Here is a 20,393-nt window from a genome sequence, read left to right on the forward strand (position 1 = left end):
AAAGTGCTCAGTAAACGACTTTCTTATGTCCCAACGGCAATCCCCAATACATTTACCATCAGAAATTAACTACACAAGTTCTTCAGAAAAATACGACTCAAGAACTACTTTAGGCACTCTACGATTTACCCACTCACTCTAAACAGGACTGAGGATTCCTTCCACTTTTGTTCCGCCTACCTGAAATCTTGGACTACGAGAGTGTGGTTCTGCGTGATGTCGACCAAATTCTAGATACCAAGAAATATTACAAATTCAACATCAGTAGAACGGAGAAGTTGGCATTACAGTCACTCAGCAATAACAAGGAAGTTATCATCAAACCGGCTGACAAAGGGGGCGCCATCGTTGTACAAGATGCATCCAAGTACAAAGCTGAGATCTTCAGACAATTGAATAATGGAGTTAGCTACAAGAAGCTCCCAACGGATCCCTCCAAAGCGTTGGCTCTGGAAATACTGAAAGTCACCCAAAAAGGTTTGGACCAGGGTTTTCTTTCAGACCAAGAATTCCACTACCTCAACCAGAAGAATCCTAGACTTCCTACTATATATACCTTGCCAAAAATACACAAAAACATGGAGGACCCACCCGGATGCCCCATTGTCTCTGGGTGTGGCTCAATGCTGGAGCCACTCTGTAGGTATATTGAATTTTTCCTGAAACCCTTGGCAGAAGACACAAAAACATACCTACGTGACACTATGCACACCATCAATATTGTGGACGGACGCCCCTTTGACCCAACCAAACAATTATTGGTCACTTGTGACGTTGTTTCACTTTACACCAGCACTTCACAAGAGGCGGCCCTGGGGTTGCATCCAGATTCCTTGATCTGAGAACCACTCCTGTGGGAGTACCCACAAATTTCATCATTTCTCTTTTGAAAATTGCCATAATGCAGAATTTCTTCATTTTTCAGAACCAAAGGAGTGGTGATGGGAGCTACCTTTGCCCCGGATCTGGCCATTATCTTCATGGCAGCCTTTGAAGATGAATTCATCTTCAACAACTTGAATCCTTATTCCAACAATGTGGGCCTTTGGATGTGCTGAATAGATGACATCCTCCTGATATGGAATGGGGATCATTCACAACTGACGTCCTTCCACACTTGGCTCAATCTGCGGTCACCTGACATCAAATTCACACTACAATTGGATGCCAAGAGCATTGATTTTCTGGAACTGACCATCTATGATGATGGGGGAGTGTTGAGGACAACGTTATACCGGAAACCGGCAGAACGCAATTCTCTTCTTTAATACAATAGCCACCACCCCAGAGGCCGAAAGGATAACTTGCCATATGGCCAGTTCTTACGCATTTGTAGGAACTGCTCCCTAAAACAAAATTACATGGAACAATCTGAAGATCTTGCCGACCGCCTTTTTAAATGTGGCTGTCCGGGGAGATTGATCAGGAGAGCCATGAAACGTGCATGGTTCAACCACTGTGAGGTCTTACTCCAGCCAAGGGAACAGCCTAATTTGCAGGAACAAAGAATAATCTGTGTCAAAACTTGTTCTACTCAGTGCAACGCTATAAAGAAAATCGTCAACAAACATTGGAGACTCATATCAGACGATATAGCACAAGATACGCCACCTATGCATGCCTTTAAAAGGGCCAAAAGTATCAAGGGACACATTGTTCGATCTTTTCTGGAACCGCCATCACCAAACACTGTCCTATCCTTGGGGAACCTACCTCCCGTCATTGAACATCACAGATGCGGGCAATGTAAGACCTGTCCCACCACCATTCAAACCAGGGAATTGCAATACCAGCAACGTCATTTATGCGATCGTGTGCCCTTGTGATCTTATCTATGTAGGTCAGACTCAGCAAAAAGTGAAAGCAAGGATGCTACAACATTCCAGTCGTATTCGCTGTGAAGTAGCTGGTGCCCCTTTGGTCAAACATTTCAGAAAGGTAGGCCATCCACCAGACAGTTTTAAATGGCTTGTCCTTGAAAAGGCCACCCTAGGTCTAAGGGGCGGCAACATTGGACATGTGCTGGATATCCGCGTGTCCAAATGGATGCTCTTTTTTGACTCAATAAAGCAAGGTCTCAATGAGAATGATAGCAGTTTTGCCCAACTAGCCACACTAGTGTCATAATGACTTATCCACGCTCTGGTGACCAGCTCTGTCCCTTCTCCTGCGGACACACACTCTCTCGCAGGCGATTGCCAGACTGTATGACTTACTGCTTCTCTTCCATCTTTTCCTGTCAACTGACCATCCCAGCAATGGTCACACTTTCCACCAAGGGTTCTATTTTCATCTTTACTGGTATCTCAATTATTGTGCCACGTTATTTGACCAATGTCCAGTATGAATATGTTCACATTTGTCTGTGTCGAATTACATCACAGTACTTTTCGAAGTGATTTTGCTGTCCTGTGTGACTGGTAGGCACTCCCTATATGTATTCTCCAACATAGGCTCTCATACTATTCAGCAACTGTTGTGTCAATAACTGTGCCACTTTGATTTACGAATACACAGAATCAACTTTTTTACATTTATGTGTGTCTAATTACATCACAGTACTTTTCGAAGTGCATTACCGTCCTGTGTGACAGGTACGCACTCTCTACATTTATTCTCTAATATGGGTGTTTCATCAAATGCCAACAACCGATTGTTTTTATAAGAATACCCACAATACTTGACCAGGCATCTCACCGTCCTGTGTGCTAGGTACTTGATTTGTTATCCAGATCACACTACCACAATTATGGAAGACAGCTAACTTCATAGTCTTTCCTTTGTTGCTGTCCATGCATTTCGCGTGAGACTACGTGCACACGGCTGCGTCACGATTCCCCAGTAGCTCTTAAGCTCTGCCCTGTCCGCTGGAGCCTCTCTGCGTTTCTCGTTTGAAGCTCCAGACGTGATTCCTACAACCGTCAGGTATGTACTTGGCTCATGGCTTCAGGGCACGAGTCGGGGTACCACGCTGGTGGACGGCGTCCCCCCACTTATTTCCGAGGGTTTTTCAGGGTGGACGCCGTCCACCCTGCTAAATCAAAACCGCGTCCACCATTACAAAATGGGAGCGCGGCGCGCACAAAGTAGACAAAGCAAAGCCGGGTGGGCGAGTTGCTGGCTGAATCCGGAAGTTACCAAGCACGCCGGTCACCACGCCCCTGCACCTACCAGGTGCACCGTTGCCAGGGTACCCAATAGACGCCAAGATCCGACCTCAACCAATGAATGGGTGGTTCTGCAACTCGGTAGTCCCGCCCACCTGCAACATGCCTTTCCAGCCTAAAGTCCTCTCAGTTTACAATCCAAATATCGCCCTTCCTTAAGACACTTTACACAGCAGCAAGGGAGGAAGGTTAAAGTCAGTCGTTCCTCACATCCTTAATAACGCCTCCTCCTCCTTTTCCTCAATACACTCCCCTGGGCCATCTCCCGGTTTAGTTTCCTTGGAAGCAAGGCGTTTCTGCCCGCGAGTTTACCCTTATGCGTCACAAGACCTACTTGTTAGTTTCGATTCCTCACGAGACTCGCTGTCACTCCGAGGCAGCCGGACAAAGCGCACCGAAGCAGCTCTTTAGACATAGGTACCAACTTATGTACCGCCCTGGGTCCTCGGTCCCGAGCGCCCATGATGTTTCAGCTGAGGGAACCACCGACCCCCAGACATGCCCCCCCCCCTCCCCTAGCAGCAGCAGTGTCTCAGCTGAAGTGCAGAGAGGGCAGTGTGCAAATGAGCTGGGTGACCAAATGGCTGCAAGCATGGTGGACGGCGTCCCCCCACTTATTTTACCAGGGGGACGCTGTCCCCCCTGCCAAACAGCTGGACTTCACTCTCAGGCCACTGGGACGAGATCGGAGCGCACCTTCCGTGACATCACTTCCTGTCGTGACGTCACTTCCGGTGACAGCGTCCCCCCACTTCTCTTTTTAGGACTCGTGCCCTGCATGGCTTGTTCATGTGCAGCCCCCCCTAACCATGCACTCAGTTACCATCATTTGGCATCACTCCGTTTTTGCTGTGTGCTCATTCGTGTGCTCCCTCTCCCCTTGTTGATCCTAGATTCACAACCGTCCGACCGCGGCGACTTTGTTTTTCCATTACAACATCCCGAGGAAGGTGACTCTGCACATCCTCCGTGAGTCTCAGCCTCTTTTAACTTCCACTGTGCTCATGTTAACTATTTTAATTACCCTCTTGATGCGGGCCTTGTTCTTTTATTATCGACTTCTTTTTCCAGATGTACCTAATCTGATGATTACTTTTCAATGATGCCGGATCTGCACTGATTAGATGCTCCGTGATTACATTCGAAGTTTCACTTTAATTGTTGCACCCCTCTTCCACCCCTTTGATGCCCACTACATGTATGACTATACCTGATCCTTCGGGACTCATCCTAATTCATATTCCGTTTGAACTTACTTTAGGCACCACGCCCACCCCGTCCTGAAGAAGACCCCCCAGTATGGCGCCAGCATTGCCTACATATTCCGTGGGTCGAAACGTCAACAGTCTATCCATGTGACTAATAGTCAATGTATCAGCTTCCTTCCAAAATTTACCATTTATTGTAAACCCTGGAAACATGATTATTTTTTAGTTGCTTTTGTAATTTACTTTTGTGTCTTTTCACAAGTCATATCTATTCAACTGTTTAATAAGGTCTTTTGACCATTACCATGTCACTACCCTAATATCTTGCACCTTTCCCATCACCACCACCCCCCCTACCCCTCCTCTTTTGGGGCACCAATTGCGTTAATTCTGATCTGATTGTTTTGCACTACAATTTGTGTGTCCACATTGTGATCAAATAACAATGTCTGCTCATAAAGTTGCATTTACTTTTATTTTTCTTTAAACTCAATCCTTTTTTGTTTGTGTGCGAATAATATGTTCTGGGACCCCTCTCTCTTGTACTGTACACTCACCCAGGTCCCAGCGACTACTTTGGGAATAGGCTCCTTTCTGCAACGTATCTTGGTCACCGGCCAGGCCATTCAGCCACTGTAAGGAGGAGAATAATTTCAAAATGACACAAAATTATCAAAATAAGATTTTATGGAACGGTATTATGCATTACTAATCGTTTACCTAAAAAAATACAAAAAATCAAAGGTGTGCATGACGAGGACCAAGCTGCAATTTCAAGCTGATGGCAATGGAGCGGGAATTCTGTATGCCTAGAGGGTCACTTTGGTAAAAGGTTTCACTTGGAAAGGTAACCTTTTTCCTTTGGAACCAAAAACTTAGAGCAGGACAAAACTGGATTCTTTAGTGACGGAGTTCATTCCCACAGTGGGTTAAATTTAACATCTAGTCAAGGAGCTGCGAGGTTGTGATGCAAAAACCTGCATTGTAGATGAGGCTAGCGTGGACAAGAGATTTTGTGATCCTAGGGCCTGTGTTTGGAAAGCTTCACACAGGTGGTGGTTCCAATGTGGGATGCGAGGTTGATGAGGAGTCCTTTGCATTGGGGGAACCCTTGGAGTAGAGGTGATGCATCAATTCTGCTGAGTCCACAGATGGGCTGACAAAGAACCTTCAGGCCACCTTCCGGGGATCTAAGACTGTGGTGGCACCACTTGGCAGGGTAGGACACATAGATGTAAGAATACAGGTGCTGAGTTCAAGGTTGTTGGAGCCTTTGATTCCTTAGGCTATATTCAGTAGTCCACCCAACTAGCCCCTGGAGTCACTTTGGGGTCCTGGGATTAACAGATGAAGGCTCAGTCCTTTACCCAGGCAAGAGGGTAGCAGTCAACAGATCGGCTCAACAATAGATCAGTTCCTTCAGAACAGCAGTCCAGCAGAGTGGCAGTCCTTTCAGCTACACATCGGTCCTTCTTCCTGGCAGGGTATCCACAAGTCCAGCAGTTTACAGAAGAGGTGGTGTCAGAGGTCCAACATTTATACCTGGTGTCCTTCCTCTGACCGTTGGGAGAAGCTTCTTAAGGTTTCCCTTTAAAGTTCACAGGCATCCTACCTTCCCTGTCCTGGCTCCAGACTAACAACAGGGGGTATGCAGCTGTTTGTGCGGAGGGAGGACATGGCCTATTTAGGTGTAAGTAGGCCTGTGCTCACCTCTGCCCTCACCTCTGCCCTCCCATCCTACCAGTGATCACCCATCCAGGCACACCTAAGCTCTCTATTGCTTGTGGCTGTCTAGGAGGAATACACAAAGCCAAACTGGCAATCAGTTACACTAAGTCCGAGGGACAAGCTCAAGCATTAAATGGTTAAGGCAGCAATTGCCCACTTTCTAAAATAGGCATTTAAAATTATAATTTAAAATCGGACTTTACCATGAGAGAGGACTTCTCAATACGATTCCAGAGATACCAAACACAAACTGGTCACATGTTCCCGTTTGGAAATGACAGTTTATTATATGTATTAAGGTAACTCCAATGTTATCATATGGGAGAGATAGGCCTTGCTGTAGTGAAACTAATTTAAGAGTGTTTCACTACCAGGACATGTGAAACCTAAAATGAAATGTTCTAATTTTAAAATACAGTGAACCCTGCCCTGTGAGCCATTTAGGGCCTACCCTAGGGGTGACTTATACGTATTAAAAAGGAAGGTTTGGGCCTGGAAAAGGTTTACAAACTGCATGTATAGGCTGCAATGGCAGGCCTGAAACATGTCTACAGGTCTACACAATATGTACTGTCGGCCCATTGGTAGCATTTAATTGACAGATCTTGGGTACATGTAGCACCACTTTACTAGGATCTGATAAGTAAATTAAATATGTCAATTGGGTATAAGCCTATGCTACCACTTTTTAAGGAGCAAGACTGTGCACACAAGGTGGCAGTGGTAAAATGAGCAGAGTCCTAAGGCCACCTAAAACGAGATCAGCAAAACAATGGAGGAGGAAGGCAAAAAGTTTGATGGAAGACCACGCTAAGACTGACGGGTCGAACAAGCACGCACATGGATTGCCTCCTACTTCTCGGTCCACTAATTTCCGGTAATCTGGGCCTGAAAGATAGCTGTGTCTACTCCTCTCCCCAGTGGTAGTTCAACAAGGATCAGTTCTTGGACTATTTCTTTTTATCTCTTTACACCATGTTGCTTGGTAACGTCATTACCTCTTTTAACTCCTCAAACCACCTTTTTGATGAAAAAAACAAGGTTTTCTCTCATTTCCAAATTTCACAGTGACCTCTATGCACATGTCTCTGACACACATGATGCACATGTCACAACCATCTATAACTGGATGGTACAATGGTCATTGATTCAAAATTCTGCCAAAAAAGGGAATTGCCATCTTTCCATCCTCCTTTGCCCCTTCCCCCATCCACTGCTGACCTATTCTCTCCTGATTCATCAAAAATCACCTTATCAGCCAAGAATCGTTATGTTCTTTTCACCCAATCTTCAAAGATGGAAGACTTCATCCCCAATTCAGCCACTGGAGCATGCTTCTGTTTACTTAGCATGTGACACTTCTGCTCAGGGATTCAATTTAACACTGCCAAATCACTTGTCACTCATCCACACACTGGTTTCATCAGACGGGGTTACTACCATAGCCTCCTGATCAGCCTAGCTAGTCACTCTTGAACTTCACTAGATGAGGTTCTGAACTTTGCAACACAGACTTTATTTTATCTCCCGTGGCATGCTACTGCCTCCACCTATCCCTTCCAAATAGGACGGCTAAATGTCAAAAACAGGACAGAATGTAAGTAACAGCTGTCAGCAGTGCTTAACTTGAGCCAATGGTTTCCGGTGCATGGCACTGGCACTTGATTATTAACACCGGGACTATGACCGCCTGCCACATGGTGGCGGTGTATTTCTATTTTACAGATGAAGGCAACAACAGTTGTTTATTCGTTCAATATACAGTAATACCGACTAATACATACTGCCCACGCCTTCCTATAGCACTGGGGGCTTGTGATAGTCTGAATCGTCACACTTGTACGAGTGTGGTGACTATTAGCTACATTGGTACTGTCATTGGCTGCGCTGGCGGGGTCAATGGGTGCCACATGCTGCAGTTGCCTGCTGACGAGGCCCAGACACTTTTATTTTTCAAATTAAGCACTGGATGTCGATGTAATAATAGGTACGCAGTCCGGCCCTCCGCAATCTTGCTGCAGGATATCAAGTTAAGCACCGCCGCACGACCTTCGACCATCTGACTACACCTAAACAGCAGGCGCCTGCTCCAGGCTTTGTGACTTTAACCTGAATGCCCATTTCATTGGAACGCCCTACCATCTGTCCTTCGCCCCCGGCCCACTCCAGAACCTGAAAACCGCACTGAAAGAGCCTCGGTTGCACTAGGAGAAACATATACGGGACAGTTTATCTGTATATAGTGTATCTGAATAAAATAGGCATTCTGGGCGCTAGAAACGTGCTGACACAGTTGTGGTGTCCCATTGGGGCCTTGTGCTGCTACATGCTGTCCTTGCTAATTATACTCAGACACTGAAGTATTTTGTCACGGTCATTCTGTTTGGTATGTCAATTGCAAAGGTACATTTCTGATCGCAATGTTACATTTGCTGAACGTAAATAAATAAATAAATAAAATAAAAATAAATAAACCTTCAAATGTAGCGCTACCTCGATGACACCCCTCCCACCCCCACCACCACCACCATTGGAAACGTTTAGACTTAACTGCTAAGCCATGATCCCTTGCATGAAACCGATTGTAGATTTATTCATCATTTTCCAATATTGGAATTCAATTTGTTTAGACAGGAAACCCCTTTTTTCAATATATTCAAAATGACATAATTGCACTGTGTTCACATTTAAAGATACAAGGCATGCACACTGAGCTCTGTGCAGAGACCGGTGTCAAAACCAGGGGAATGTCTTTCTTTTTCTGATGCAGTGTCACTGGAGGAGCTGAACTGTTCAGAAGAACTGTTTGCCCTCCACTCTCACTGCCACGACTGATAAGAATTTTGTAATGGCTCTTGACTTGTAGAAGTGGCACGAGAAACACAAAATATATATCATTCAGGCTTCCCTTTCCCCTATTTCGGTAGTAAAAGCAGCTATAATTTTGGTGCACTGGCCCTCTCACAACCCTTGGATCTACTGCCATTGCACCTGCAGCACTACGAATATCTACACCCCTGGATTTAGCAGGCAAAGCATTCTGGTGAAAATCTATGGCCCTGCAGTGCACCTTCAGATCATCTAGTACTAGTGGGGTCAGGAACAGCTAATATTGGCTCCATATGAAGTACAGGGGTACTCGTAAGGTACTTCTGATTCTCTCATTGCAACAAAGGGTATGAGTTGTGTGGAACTGCTAAACCGAACCCTGTAGAGTGAGCAATGTAGGTGCACAAGACATAGCAAGGGTTGAACAGAGAGAGTTGGTCAACATCCATCGAGCACACTAAGATCTGCCTCCCTTTCAATTGTTCATACTCCCCACATCTACCGAAGCAGAGGTGGAGGATGCTCCTTCTCCCACATCGCAGTAAAGACCTGGAACAGCCTTCCCACACACCTCCAGACCATCACCTCACTTCTGGAATACCAAATGGCCTTCAAGACCTGGCTGTTCGAAAGAGCTTCTGGGGCCTGCGAGTACCTGGATACTCTATCAGGTGATTATCTGCGCTTTATAAATCCTGGCTGATTGGTTGAAACATGCACAAGTGGTGGTGCAAAGCACGACTGCTTATTGGGAGGTTTTTTGACATTAGGCCCTCATCTACATACAGCATCTTTGCACTTCCCTTGGCATTTCTCTGTCTGTTTGTTTGAGATGTAGTAGTAGAGGTGCAGTTGTGTAGTGGCATTATGTAAGGAATGGTTTGTTAATCGTGGGAGACCCACTCTGTACCAGTTTCAAGTGACGAACTGTGCTGGGATGTGAGGCAGTGTTTTCAGAACTGTGCTGGGATGTGAGGCAGTGTTTTCAAAGCTCCCTTGGACCAGAAAGCTGACATGTTTTGGAGACGCACCTGTGGGCCTGTGAGTTATACAGAGATCTGTGCAGATTTCGGCAACATTCCCAGCAATCCCTGATGAAATTTCGCTGCTCTCTGTTGATTAAGGACGCAATCCAGAATCACCCAAGTGTCTAGAGATATGCAGCACTATATGCACCAACGTTGGTTAAAAACAACCACTAATTTTGAACTAAGTGCTAATTGTGTACAGCAAAGGAGCGGACTGTGCTAGGATGTGAGGCTGTATGACATTAGGCTCTCATTTACATACAGCACATTGACACTGCCCTTGGTTTGTTAAAGGTGGGTGACCCTCTCCATACCTGTCTCAGGGGACTCCAGGATGCTGAGAGCCCGGTTGTAGGACCGCATGGCACTCCTGTACTCCTCACGCTCGAAGTGGAAATTGCCACATTCGCGCTTCTGGTTGCCAAGGCTGATGCAGTCTGCAGCTGAGAGGTCTCCGAGGCTCGGCCGGTCCTGGATGCTTAGAAGGGTTATTTCGTACAATAGCGCGGCCTCGGCTGGGATATCAGGGTCCCTGAGTGGAGCAAGAACAATACAGAAATGAGAGAAGATGAGCATTACACAGAGAATGAGAAGATTGCACAAGAGGAATTGATTGACTGCCAATCTATGCTTTCAACCCCTCTTCACTCTGTTCTCTCACTAGAGACCCATGCGCACCGCTCTCTTTATCTAAAACGCGGCATTGACGCGTCCAGTCATTCATCCACCATCTGCGACCCACTATTATTATGTTACAGGATAAGCGAAGCCCTTGGCTTGAGCTTGCTCTGAATTACAATCTTTATTTCGCCGCCCTTCACATCAGGTGATTTGGCAATTGATAGGTTAGTCATAAATTGCTTTTAAATACTCTGTTCTGGCTTTTAAGTTCTAGTTTATCCTATACATTGGATTCACAATTTCACCAGCACAAGTGACCTCGCAATTTTGAGCAATTTTTGTCTACAATGTACATGTATACTTGTATAGCGCACTACTCACCCGCAAGGGTCTCAAGGCGCTTGTACGAATACCGCTGTGGAACCCATCCTGGCATTCCCTGTGAGGCGTCCACTCCTGGGCACCCCCAAGGTGGAGGCCAGGCATCCTTAGCGTTGTGGGGGCCATTGTGGAGATTAAGCAAGCTTTTGCCCAGAGTTGCAGAGTGGGACTCCATGATTGGAATAGGCACCGAAGCGAGAATGATCAGGTCCATGGAATTTTGAGCCCAAGACCGGGAATTGAACCCTGGTCCCGGGCTAGACCTCTGCATCAGGGGCTGCTGCTCTAATCATTGAGCCACACTTCTCCAACATTGAGCCACACTTCTCCACAATGTGCTACATGTTCGGTTGACACATGGACATGTATGTGCAAGGATTGATAGATTTCAGTTTTCTTGAATCAATCAATCAATCAATCAAGGAATTTGTAGAGCGCGCTACTCACCCGTTAGGGTCTTAAGGCGCTGAGGGGGGGTCGCTACTGCTCGAACAACCAGGTCTTGAGTTGAGTTGAGAAGACTCAATACAATCATTTATAATCTCCCTTACTCCTTTATTTCTTTTTCCCTTGGTCACCTGATCTTGCTTTTCTCTCCTCTCTTTCTCCGTATAATTTTTTTCTCATTCACAGACATTTTTCGTCTCAGCTAACAAATTTCAGATTTAGCGCCTTAAGACCCTCACGGGTGAGTAGTGCGCTTACAATTCCCCTGACTGATTGAATGATATACATATCTTATTGTGACTGGTATCAAACATAACTTTCAGGGTGCAGGACTATAGAATAAATTACATTCATACGTTGACGTTTAACTTGTGTACACGACAAGAGACTGACTGCTCGCGTTTAAAATTAATATTCGAATAGCAATTTAATTTAAAAGGCATATTCAGTCTAGGCACCCATTGCACCATATCCCTATATCCACTACATTGACATTCGTATTCTTAGTTCTTGCCAGGATGAACTGAAAAACACATTGTGCCACCTGTTACCTGCCTAGGAGACCGAAGGCATAAAGGGCGTCTGTGAGCAAAAAGGATTCCTCTCCCAGCTGCATGGACTGCACGCCCAGCTCCAGCGCCTGAGGAGAAACAAGACGGAAATGATGAAATCACCCGTGACAGAGCAGAAACAAATTGCCACAGTTAAACACAATGTGCCCCATTGCTTCCACACTCACCCACAACCCTGTAGAACCCCAGTCGTAAACATCTTTCAAGTGAAGATGCTCTAGCTGGCCCCGTGACAGCCATGAAGGAGGCTGGCAGCACGGATGTCTGTTGGAATTTATTTACTGCAGTTTCCATGGGGTAGGGCTGCGGAGTGTACTTCACAGGTGTTAAACGTTACAAGGCCATGCTACTGGGTCGTTGTGAAGAAATCAAGATTGCCGTAAATATGGAGCAAAATAGCAGGATGCATGGTCACAAAATATTATGTTTTATATAAGGTCCAGTATTTATATCGATGCCTCAATATTGACTACACATATTGTCAAGTTAAGCAAATGTGGAATTAACAATACTACATTTAAACTCCCCAATATATGCGTACGCTGGTTGCATATTGATAGTCTTAGCCATTAACTTATAGTGGCACCATTATTGTTTTTAACTTGAATTAATATAATTTTTCTAGATTTCGAAATGAGGGAATGTCTGTTCTTACAGTATGTAATTATAAGAAAGCAGTTCCAAGGCGCCACAACTCGGAAAGTGCTTGTGTGTTAAACAGAAACAGTGCAGCGTTCAAGTGGGTAGAAGACTAAACAGACAGCTCCCAACCTCTGTCAGCTATCTGAAAACCAACAAGTTAACGGCAATGAAAGAGAGGCTCTCAACCCTAAACCATATGCTGAGCTATACCCAGGTCCACAGATGATCAGCCACAAAGTGGAACGACTTACTCAAGAACAAGCAACACCATACCAAGATGACAGATTTCAGAATAAAGTTCCAGACCATCAGTAGAGCCGTGGCAAGAAGCGGCCCATGACACAATCGATCAATCAAGTTGTATTTGTATAGTGCGGCTAATCCAGGTGCAGTGCTGCAGGTATCAGTTGTAGCGTCAGGTCTTTTTTTTTTTTTTTTTTTAGTTCAGTAAGATTTTATTGAATTTTTAGGAATGGAGAAGTACATAAATACATACAAAAAATTGAAGAAGGAATTCATTAAAATACAAAGCAGCGAAAAAAGAATAATCATAAAAATACAGTCATCAATAAAATTAATCGCAAGAAAAAAAAATTGTCATTCAAAGGGAAACATAAGAAGGAGAAAGGAAGGGAAGGGAAGGGAAAGGGAAATATACATTTCCTAGCATAAATACTTAAATAAGTAGAGTTACCAATACGATATGAGCAATAAAACAACAATAGTTATAACTGTACATAAGAATCTATAGGAGACCAGAAAGATTGAAAAGTTGAAGAATTATGATGAACACCTTGTAATGACAATTGAGCACCTCTTCTTGTAAAGATAATCCAAGACCACCAAGCATGGACTGAAAGGGAAGTAGCATCCTTCCAACAAAAAGTGATGGATTTTAACGCAGCCGAGTAGCGTCAGGTCTTGAGTTCCTTTCTGAAGTTGTTCAACAAGATTGCAGGGAGGAGGGGAGGGTGTTCCAGGCTTTGGCGGTGAGGTGGGGGAAGGAGTATCCTCTGGAGCGGCTGCAGCGGATACGTGGTGTCTGAGCGAGGGCGAGCTGTGCAGAGGGGAGGTTTCTGGTCGGTTGGTGGAAGATCAGGTGGTGGTTCATGTATTCTAGTCCTTTGTTGTGGAGGGCTTTGTAGGCTTGGGCTATGAGCTTGAAATGGCATCTCTTCGGGACGGGGAGCCAGTGGAGGTTTTTAGGTGCTGGGTGATGAGTGTCCCCTTGGGCAGGTTGAGGATCAGTCTGGCTTCTGCGTTCTGGATTGTCTGGAGTCTTTGGTATGGTACACAGTGCCCCATAGCATCAGAAACGCTCCGAATGAAGACCCTACAGAGGAGTAACATCCACAATTGAACAGTCAGACCTGTGAGAACAGCAATCCCGATGACAAACAAGTAAAAACCTGTGCTTAGTGCCACTGACTTTCACAGATGTTCACCTGCAGAAAAAATTATGAGTAGGAGAACAGTAAGACGCAGCCATTGGAACTCAAAGAGCCCTGGCTCGAGGTGAAGCTAAATGTAGTGCTAACCCATATATATCATGGGATTCTGCATTAGGGTTGCAGAGCAGCTGGGAGGGAAGAGAGCTTAGTGTCAGAGGGTAATATTGGTAGCAGTGGATCCTGTCATGAGTTATCTGAACTGGGCATTATGGAGATTGTGGAATACAGGGGACCTTGTCACGTCACCTCAGATGGGCAGTTTGGAGACAGTGGTATTCTTGGGACCCAGTCATGAGCCATCTCAGTTGGGCAGTCCGGAGACGGTTGTATACAGGGGACCCTTTCATGAGTTATCTCAGTTGGGCAGTCCGGAGACGGTTGTGTACAAGGGACACTTTCATGAGTTATCCCACCTGGGCAGTCCGGACATGGGTATACATGGGACAGTGTCATGACTCATCTCTGATGGGCAGTCTGGAGACGGTGGTATACATGTGGGGTGAAGGGGTATTTGGCGGGGTATTCTCAGCTCGTTTCTTTATGGTTTGTTTCTAGTTGGCTTTTAATTACGCGAAGCATTATGTGTTTTTTCCATGGAGCAGGTTTTTAAAGTGTGTCTCCTCTTAATGCACCTCCAACTGAATGAGTATGGGGTGTGTTGACAAATAAAGGGACTTAACAAAACGATTTTATAATGAATCAAGGTGCTGGGCATTATGGAAAAATAAGAAAGTCCGTAAGAAGAGAAGTTTTCGAGGTAATGAACCATATGTCATCGTACAGAAATGTTTAATTTCGTCCTACTGTCGCACATCGATGGTTGCACTAAAAAGGTATTTTTGCCAATGAGGCATATACGTTATCATTTTGTGGGTTGCCATTAAATTGGGTCTTGTTAGCTGTGCTCTGTGGGTGCTAAAAAAGGTCTCTTTAAATGATTATAAACCGTGAGGTAGATGGCTGTGGGCAGGTCCACTTTACTATATGAGGTATAAGCATTTGCGAGCTGTAGTGGCAACTTTTTCCTTAAAGGTTAGTCCACTTTAAATGAACTAACACAGTGGATTGTCCAAGTGGCCGTTGACGTTTGTTGAAAATTAGCCAAAAGAAAGGAGTAACATGAGGTTAGACGATTCATTGGTTGCTAGTTCAGTAGCCAAGAGCATGAGGTGAATTCTTGACAGCTGTCACATGGTCCAGGGCACAGGTATGACTGAATATTTACGGGAACCTTGCAAACGGGCCTCAGGTGGGTTTGGCGTCATATCTCAAATACATGTTCAGTTAGTAGTTCGCTCATGCTAGCTCTACTCACCGGATGTGTTCTTCTTGAGGACGACGTAAGAAGTTTCTTGGCACTCGAGACAGGTATTTTGCAAACTAGCTTGCTCAGGCCAAATTGTTTACATTGTTGTTACTTATGAGGGCCATCTACCAGCATTCTTAAAAGCTTATGCTGGAATAAATCTACTTAATATATACTAAGTCCAGGAGGAAAGTAAAATATGCACATTTGGAAAAGAGGAACCATGTACCAATCCGAGAAAGAGGTTGTATATTTTCATTGATTGATATTAGTAGGTTTAGGCTTTCTATTGGAAGTAGGGACTGGGGCTTTCTGTGCCATTGGTTGCTTGGACTAGGGTGGAGACTACTGGTAGGGCTAGGGCCTCTATTGGACGTGGAGATCAGGGTTTTTGAAACTGATTGGGTGTTTGGACTAGGGCTAAGATTGGCTGTAAGGTCCTGGTCTCCTATTGGTTCTAGATTTTAGGGCTAATGTTGTGATTGGATAGTGTTAGGGCTAGAGTTCCCATTGGCTGAAGGGGTCACCTGACTACTAGGGCTATAAACGCCGAAGGTTTAGGCCATCTCAGCCTGGGCGTTGAAGCTAAGGGTGGAGAGGACAAGGGAGAGTGCCTGTTTGAGCCTCTTTGAGACTGGTCGGGACCAGGGACAGGAATGCTGCCCGTATTCCCATTCATTAATACCCACTCTATGTATTTGTCTCTCTGTATATAAGCATTTATTTTCACTATAGATATGTGCCTTTCTTTGTGTATTGCTTTGTATAAACATGTACAATTATTATGTTGTTATAAAAACAAAAAAAATCATCTTTGGTCTACATGTACTTGCTTCCATTATACACATATGTACCTCCATGTACTTGGATTTGTGTGTCTGTTACTTTTCTCCTGAAAAAGCATATCCAATGCACTACCCTATTTCTCATCCTGTACCTCTATCAATATCTTTAATCTCCATATACTTACCTCTTTTATGCGTCTACATACTTTCAATGTACTTGTGGATCTATATATTTATCACTTTCTTCTAATTTAGCATTTCCAATGCACTACCCTATTTCTCAGCCTATACTTCTCTCAATATATATTCTAGCCCAACTTTCTGACTCATCTCAAACTTCTTTCTACTACTCTTTCCAATTCACTACCCTATCTTTCACCCTATACATCTATCATTATATCCTCTACACCCACTCTCTCGTTTATCCCAAACCCCATACCACTACTATGTTCCCCAAAATAACCCTTTCTTGACTCCCTCTACTCTACCCCACTATGCATCATCTGACACCTCTTTTACTATACCAATCCCAAAAACAAACCTTTCTAAACTCTTCCCTCTGACTCTTCCCCTCCAAAAACCCCTTTTATTCACCCAAAAGCCTCCTCCTACTGATATGACCTAAAAAAAAGTCCTTCACTCTTCTATCCCTCCACTATTCATTTCAATCAAAATAACAGACTAACATGTTCACTTCTCTAACTCCATATTCCACTATATTAATGAACCACTGATCCTTTATGGGTTCCAGAGTAGCGTGCTACTCGCCAACAAAGCGTTTTAACACCTCATTAGGGTTACAAGCGCTATACAAATGCAAACCTTTTTTCCTTTTTTACCCCTCCCCAACCCTTTTCAATCCAAATAACTGACTAACATATCCACCACTCCAAATACTTCATATTTCACTATACTAATCTTCAACACTAATCCTTTATGGGTTCCGTAGTAGCCTGTTACTTGCCAGAAAAGCGCTTCAACACCCCATCAGGGGTAACAGGCGGTATATGAATGCAAACCTTTCTTTCCCTTCTATCCCTCCGCTATCCTTCTCACTCCAAATACCTGACTAATATCCACCACTCAAATTACTTTCATATTTCACCATACTAATTCACCACTAATCCTTTATGGGTTTCCGGAGTAGAGTGCTGCTTGCCAAAAAAAGCTCTTCAACACCCCACCAGGGGTTAGAAGCGCTATATAAATACAAACCTTCTTTCCTCTTCTATCCTTCTGTTATCCTTCCAAATCCAAATACCTGACTAACATATCCACCACTTAAAATGTACCTGCATGTTTCACTATACTAATTCAACACTAATCCTCCATGGGTCCCGAAGTAGCATGCTACTCGCTGAAAAAGCGCTTTGACGCCTCGTCAGGGGTAGTTAGCGCTATACAAATGCAATTACAATACAATACAATATTGGGAAATTGTTTTCAAAACTTTTTCTAAAGTCACTGGAGGAGTGAGCACACTGTAACAGACAATACCAAATGATGTGTCTCGGACAAAGGTGAACAGCTGTGAAAGGGTAGGAGTAGCCTCATTTGATCTCATTTGATGAAAACTCTGCCATTTCAGAGCAACAATTGTGCATGTGCTACATCGGTTTTTCGAGTGTGACTGTGTTTTGGAGAAACCTTGGTAAAGGCTTCACTCATCTAGCAATTAAGTACATGTTGGAACAAGGTCACAGGCAGGAAACCAGTGTCATGGTTCAAGAACAAAGACAGTCAGTATTCAAGATGGCTGAGGCAAGTTTATATACCGAGAACACTTCAGTTTCCCAAGTAGGTATCAGATATGTGACACGTTTTGGGCACAGTACACTCATTCCAACCAAAATTTGGCACTCGTCTATTACCTTTTTTTATGCATAGACCTGACGTTACCTTACCACCCTAGCCTCATATTGAACTCCAAATCCTTGTTTATATCCAAGGTTAGTACTCCTGGAAGACCTGAGACTCTACTTAAGTAAACTAGATTTAAAGCATTTGACAGATTTTATTTGTAAAATATAAGTGGTATATGAAGGACAAGCACCTCAGCAAGGTTACACGTTTTAACTATTTGGGGTGTACTGTAGTAGGTGCGGTTGTTGGTCAACTAAACTCTAAACTCAGTATGACATCTTGTTGAGTGTACTGCGTGTTTTCATTGTAACTATGGGGACATATGTTATTCTTCTGTATAACGTGATATTGATCCATCTTGGATCCCTTGGTCATTTAAAGGGAATTTCTTCTGTGAATTATTGAGTTTGTTTAAGAATACCAAAAACATAGATTGAAAGTTAAATTTTAATGCCGAGTAGGCATATTGGTCATTTAGACCTTGTTTCAAATTGGGAGAGCCGGGCAGAGTGGAATTCCCGCATGGAATTCTGCTACATTCAATCAAGACTAAACTAGTGTTACTGCAACAAGGTTTACTGAGTGTGGGAATACCAAATCACGTGAAGCTTTGGCAGCAACAACAGTCAGGCCCCTCTCCATGTTCCAACTGAACCTCTTCTCATGGCCAGGCCACTTTTTCCATTTCTTTACCTCTCCCTCCTTAATGCTCTCCCCTCACCCCCCACCAACAGAGAAATCCTTGCTCCCATTTATTACCTGCTCAGAGCAAGTGGTAAATGGGAGCATTAAATCCCTTGGAACAGAAAATACCAACTAAAATTATGTACAATAATTCTATGCTGACACAATTATTCCATATTCTGACGGGTCTGACTTGTAATTGAATGGTACTAGCGGGGTGTTACCACAGAGTATCAGCAATTACGGGTGAGAAGTTCAAACCCCATCAGTACAGTGCAACTGGGAATTGGCACCTTGGAATCAAGGTTACAATGCCAGAGGTTACAATGGACTGTTAGTGTGACAGAAGTCCTATTGGAATACCGTAGCTCTATGAAAAAGGGTCTTGTGAACATAAGGGAAGATTTAATTGCCCAGAAAACCAGAGTCTTCGGGTCAAGCACCATCATTGTGCTTTGAGAATATGTTTATTGACTTAGTGAATGCAAACTGATCAGTTTTATTAAAATGAATAAAATAGCCTTATTTTATCTACTTTTTGAAATTGTGTTTGAGCTTTTGTAGAACTAAGTAAAACTTTTGCAAGTTGTATGGATTCCTCTAAGAACTGTGACATGAAACATTATTTGAAGCTTATGGTTTGCCAGGAATCTCTACTAGATGTTTTGATACAGATTGGGCCAAGCGACACTTTTTCATACAATCTAAATATTGGGTGATGATTGATTTAAAAAGTATTAATATAGATGCTGTACGCAGTCGAGTGAAACTATGGAGAATACCCCTGTAGAATACCTGCCTACAAGGGGTGTCTAAGGCTTGCTTCACATCTAATTCACTGAGATGGCTATTTGTGCTGTGACACGGACATATTTTAGAAAAAGAAATGTCTATGTGAAATTATGGTTAACTGAATTTAATAATGTAAAATCCATAGATGATATTTAATGCATTTTGTATGCAGCATATATTTTATATGGCTCAATGTTATTTTGGGTGAAATTGTATGGCAGTGAAATCATAAACAATTTCTAATAACATTTTTGTAACTTGAAAGAAAACAAAATAATGAGAAATTGTAAATACTAAATATGATTGGCAATAAAGATTGCATTTCACCGTATTGGTTTATTTGTGAATTCCTATACCTAAGGGTCATAGTGGCCCAACTGCCAACAAAAACCTCCTCATTGAAGCATAGTTGACAAAATAAACAGGGGAGAGTACAGCCGGATACAATATTTTACTATATTTGATATCTTCTAAAATTGACACATTTTATCATATTCTTCCATCTTCTCTTAACTTGTGATCATAAGAGATGTTGGCCAAGCCAACGTGTTTCGTCCCTAACATTGGACATCATTAAAGAAAAATGAATAGAAAAGTTTCAGAACGAACATCACTTGTTATTTCCAGGCATCATTCATACATGCTATGAGCAAGGGAGAGAGCAAGGAAGGTAAGGGAGTACGTCCTCTTCCCCAAACTATAATAGAATAAAACAACTTGGTTAATCCTTGAAAAACTTCCGACTTGATAGTACATACTAAAGTGCAGGGAACCATTCAGGTTATTAAATGAACCCTCACCCTTCGCGTGTGTGCTGAAAATCACCAATTTCACTCACGTGGCACCAAAATAATTTTTTCTGTCATATCACGATACACACTTTCACGGT

The 20,393-nt window shown here is 43.6% G+C and overlaps 1 protein-coding gene across 1 annotated transcript in view; it reads right to left on the minus strand.

Moving 5' to 3' along the window:
- LOC147733597 (uncharacterized) overlaps positions 1 to 20,393 on the minus strand; it is a 136,588-nt gene that overhangs the window by 26,832 nt on the left and 89,363 nt on the right. The window contains exons 3-4 of the mRNA XM_086956990.1: positions 11,961 to 12,049; positions 10,275 to 10,492 (exon numbers count right to left, since the gene is read on the minus strand). Of these exons, the coding sequence (XP_086813116.1) occupies positions 10,275 to 10,492; positions 11,961 to 12,049 (307 nt within the window). The remainder of the gene's footprint in view (positions 1 to 10,274; positions 10,493 to 11,960; positions 12,050 to 20,393) is intronic.

This window comes from Lissotriton vulgaris, chromosome 2_1, assembly GCF_964263255.1.
Source record: "Lissotriton vulgaris chromosome 2_1, aLisVul1.2, whole genome shotgun sequence".
Classification (NCBI taxonomy): domain Eukaryota; kingdom Metazoa; phylum Chordata; class Amphibia; order Caudata; family Salamandridae; genus Lissotriton; species Lissotriton vulgaris.